Consider the following 4480-nt stretch of genomic DNA (forward strand, 5'->3'; position numbering starts at 1 on the left):
TCATCGGCCCGGATAAACCGACCGAACCCGGTGACCAGCGCCACCACCGTTCTAGATGACCAACACTCATAAGGTAAGCAAACAAGCCGGATCCAAACATTGTACGTTAACGAAGCTCTTCGCAACCCGGAGTACGGATTCCAGGAATAGCATTGAAGCCTCAGATTGTCCAACGACAAAATCTCTCGACGAACTAGCTGGGCAGCCGGCACCCATTCCGGTAGGAAAATCACAAAGTCGCGGGAACTATACTTGGCGACATGAAAATCAGACGGGAGACCTCCGAAGCGAGCCGCCAGCCTGTTGGCTATCGTCTCCTGAGGAAAATGACCCAAATTCCTTGGAGGGAGGACATCCACCAGAATCGCGTTGCGACAATGGTTCTGCCTGGCGAAGAAGTCGTCTGTCTGTGGGACAAATGCGCTAAGGTAAGAAGGTCTGGCCCGCATCTCCCTGTAAACCGCCATTGGCAACCGATCCATACAAGATCTAGCAACGTGACCCGTCTTGTAGCACCGCGTTGCTTAATTGGTTTAGTTATACATACATATAGGAAAGCTGCAGATGGCGGATTCTGTAGAGCTGCCGGGCTCCGTCGCAGAACCGTCGGACTTCAACGCGGAATCTGAATTCTCCAGCGAGATGAAGATCTTTGTGCAGTCGGAGGCCGTCCATAGCTACGTTCTTCTGGTGGACGGCGATAACACCGTCGAGGACGTGCTGGTCAAGATTCTCGGCAGCGACAGGGCCGGGCGGGTGCCGGAGCCGAGGCTTTATTTCAATGACTTGGAATTGGAGAAGCAGAAAGCCTTGGCGGAATGCGGAATCAAACACGGCTCCGTGCTGCACCTCAAGTGCACGCCGCGGGTGTTGGCACGTGCTCATGAGTATGCTTAATTGGCTAATAATTTTAATTTCGAATTGGTTTCATATTAATCAGTTTGGTTATATAATTATTTAATTAAGGCGCGGGTTTAACGAACTTACTTGTATACCTAAGGAACGAAGTATATTCTCGTTGCTGTGGTCATGAAGCTGACAAATTAAGACAAATTGTGTTAGATCAGGGGCTTTATACATACTCATTTCTAAAAAAATATTTATAAATTACTAGAAAATTTATTAGTATTTTTCTAATAATTTTTTTAAGTAGTTATGTATGTATCTCATAATAAAATTATAGGATAAACTTATTGATATTTAGACTTTCCATTAACAGTATGCAGAGAGAAGAAGAGGAAAAAAAAGGCCGAATATAAGCTCGATAAGATAGCCAGAAATAGAAACAAAAATTAATTATCTTTAATTTTGTATGTGGCAAAAGCCATCAAATTTGTAACTTAGTGTTTCTTCTTTGCCTAATTAGCAATGTCAATGTGTGTTATATATATGTACATGGTACAACAAATATCTTTTAGAATTAATCTTTGTGAAATTTTATACAAATAAACTAATGTGCATTACGTATATATGCAACTTTGCTAGTCCCACAGAATTAGCCCAGATGGGTTGTGCAGATTCGGGCTCTCCTGTAAGATCCAATCCGGATGGTGAAATGAAAATCTTTGTGCAGTCAGAATCTCGAGGAAGTTATGTGCTTGAGGTGGACAGCTCTAACACCATCCGGGATGTGCTAGCCACCATTCTTTCTACTAAGCGGTTAGAGTCAGAACCGGAACCTGTGCTTTACTTCAATGGCCAGAAACTAGAGATGGCCGAATCTCTGGCGGCCTACGGTATCCAGGATTGCTCTGTCCTTCAGCTTGAGTGCACACTCTGGATATATCATTGCGTAATTGTGTACGTAGCATCTTTTTATTACAAGTTATTTACGTCAAAACCCTTAACTGATTACATTATTTATAACTAGCTAGTTATCAGCTTATCATTGAGTTTGAAGTTGAGAACATACCGCGCATTTATCTTTGTGCTTGTTGCTTAATTCCTTTTACATGTTATTGTTAGCAAGCGTGCACCACCTGAATGAATTAATTTTGAGGTTAGAACTTCTTTTCTCTGTTTGTAAGAAAATGAATTTATATATGTTAGAGCCAGAGTTATATAATGAAGTTATCGAGGGGAAAAACTTAGTATATATCTGGCATTTTCAACCACTATGCTCTAGAGTGCTTCAATATGAGATTTTAGCTATTCTTTAGTTAGTATTACCTTGTGCTTGTTTATGTTCAGTTTTAATTGTACGCACGATATAAGAGACATCATCTCATGCTCTGTGGAAAATAGACCTGTGAAGTGTTCATTTCTGAGCTCAATTATCTCTTAGATTGACTTCGTATTCAAAATCGCATGCCTCACTTTAATCAACTAACCAAAAAGATGACTTGTAAGGATGTGCAGATATGTCCCAGACAAAAAAAAGAAAAAGAAGAAGAAGAAGAAGAAAACATGTACATCATCTTCTCCACTTTTGCGTTCGTATGCTTTCTAACAGAATCAGGACATATTATTTTTCAGAAAAAAGTAGCACGCTATAGTCAGGATATATCATTAGCTGCATACTTTCTTGCTCAGATGTTTTCCTAAACTTCGATAGCAAGAAGAATTCATTTATTATGAATGTCATCTTATGTCTATTTGGTATTTCTCATGCAGTTATAACTTTCTCAATACTTACTAATGGTTGTAATTTACTAATGAATGAAGCGGATAACATGCTACTTTTTCGTAGAAAAAATAAAATACTAATAGTTATATTTTTTTTCCTTTTAAAATCAGAACGTTCTTTATTTCTTCAGCTAATAAAATTCTTAAGTTACACATTTTGATTTCCCTTTTGTGTACTTGTATTTACAGAAGTGAGAAGCCAAATCCAATTTTGGGCAGGAAAAAAATTAGAATAACAGGTTGGCCTTTTACAATCTGGGAAGAGGAGCATGATAAAGTATTGCTTGGTTTGTTGGTGGAACAAATTCGAAATGGAGGGAGAGAATCACTAGATGTTGGAAAGGATTCGTGGAGTGACATGGCGGCTCGGTTCAATGAATCAACAGGTTTCAAATATACCGAAAAGCAATTGCACGAGCACTTCAATTTTTATGAACGTGAATATCAAATAGTGAACAGCATAAGGAATCATCAAAAGTTTAGTTGGGATCATCATCGTCAAGTAGGAATTGCCACAGATGCTGATTGGAAAGAATTTGTCATGGTATACCGCCACATCACTTTTCGAAGTATTTAGTACTTAGTTTAGTTGATGCTAAGTTTTCCATTTAATTGATTCAAACCTTTGTACTTTTACACAGGAAAAATTCGAAGCGAGGCCCTATCGAAGGAGACCAGTACCATATATTGATTTATTGGAAATCTTGTTTGCGGATAAGAAAGAATCAGAAATTGTAGTTTCCAACGAATGACTCTTTCAGAAAGAGCAATGTTGTATTCTATCTAATTTCTAGTTATGAGATCTAAACATAACATTGTTATGCTGTATTTTTTGCATGCCATTGCTCGTCAGTTTGAATACAGATTATCTTATCATACACTATTAATTAAATTGTGGTGTAAGCTTATAACTAATGCTCCTGCAATAATTACATAATTAGGTCATTAGATAATCTAGGTTGAATTTAATTATCTGAACATCACGAGTGTTGCCCTATCGTGGGAGAAAAAGTACTATACATTGATTTATTCAAAATCCCATTTGCTGACAAAGAAGAACCAAAATTTGTGATCTAATGAGTGACTCTTTTGAAAAAAGCAATTTTGTAATCTATCTAATCTTTACTCATGCGATCTAAACATCGGATTATCTACATCAAAAAGTTGTCCACATTTAACCAAATAATTTGAATTGTGCGATTTGATTGTAATAATTCTAAAAGTTCGAAATAAAAATTATAATAAATTAAAATATAATGACGAAAGTATATATCATGCCACACATAGCTAGAGGACCAAAAGTGTAATTTATCCTTATTTGAAATTAAAAATGCAATATGAGTAATACAGCCTACAATATTTAAATGCTTTATGTATATTTAAATTGATAAAAACATACAAAATCTATCTAAACCACGAATCATTTTTAATCAGTTATCTAATTTTTTAGAGTAAACTTCAAATATCCTCATATATGTTTCATACTTTCTCACTTTAATACCTATACTTTAAAGTGTATCAAGTTAATTCCTGTGGTTTCGCACTATCTCCCAAAATCCAGTTTAGATATTGATGCGCCGGAGCCAAGGATCACTTTCGGTCTTTACTAAATAATCCAAAGGACCAATTCTCAGAATCAATGTCACAATGTAATTCACATATTTTTGTACCTGTTGCATCATTTATTATTGTAGTAATCAACACCTCATCATGCCATCTACATCCTCCAATGTAATTGGCACATAAAAAATTAATAAAAACATACATAACTTACACCATTTTAAATCTATTATTTAATTTTTAAAAATTTTAATTTTATTATCCAAATTTTTAATTTTATTTAATTTGAATTAGA

General features: G+C 36.2%; 1 protein-coding gene across 1 annotated transcript; it reads left to right on the forward strand.

Annotated features, from left to right (window-relative positions):
- Nucleotides 1505-3377, forward strand: LOC109713281. The gene is made up of 3 exons (XM_020237282.1): nucleotides 1505-1800; nucleotides 2815-3169; nucleotides 3267-3377. Exons 1-3 carry the CDS (start codon nucleotides 1505-1507, stop codon nucleotides 3375-3377), a joined length of 762 nt encoding a protein of 253 aa, XP_020092871.1.

Source organism: Ananas comosus, linkage group 7 (assembly GCF_001540865.1).
Source record: "Ananas comosus cultivar F153 linkage group 7, ASM154086v1, whole genome shotgun sequence".
Taxonomy (NCBI): Eukaryota; Viridiplantae; Streptophyta; class Magnoliopsida; order Poales; family Bromeliaceae; genus Ananas; species Ananas comosus.

Bases quoted from the DNA above. Each gene is read 5' to 3' on its own strand.
- LOC109713281 (XM_020237282.1), top strand. From the start codon at position 1,505: ATGGGTTGTGCAGATTCGGGCTCTCCTGTAAGATCCAATCCGGATGGT. The intron at 1,801-2,814 runs GTACGTAGCATC...TTGTATTTACAG, and splicing joins ATATATCATTGCGTAATTGT to AAGTGAGAAGCCAAATCCAA. The intron at 3,170-3,266 runs GTATACCGCCAC...ACTTTTACACAG, and splicing joins ATTGGAAAGAATTTGTCATG to GAAAAATTCGAAGCGAGGCC.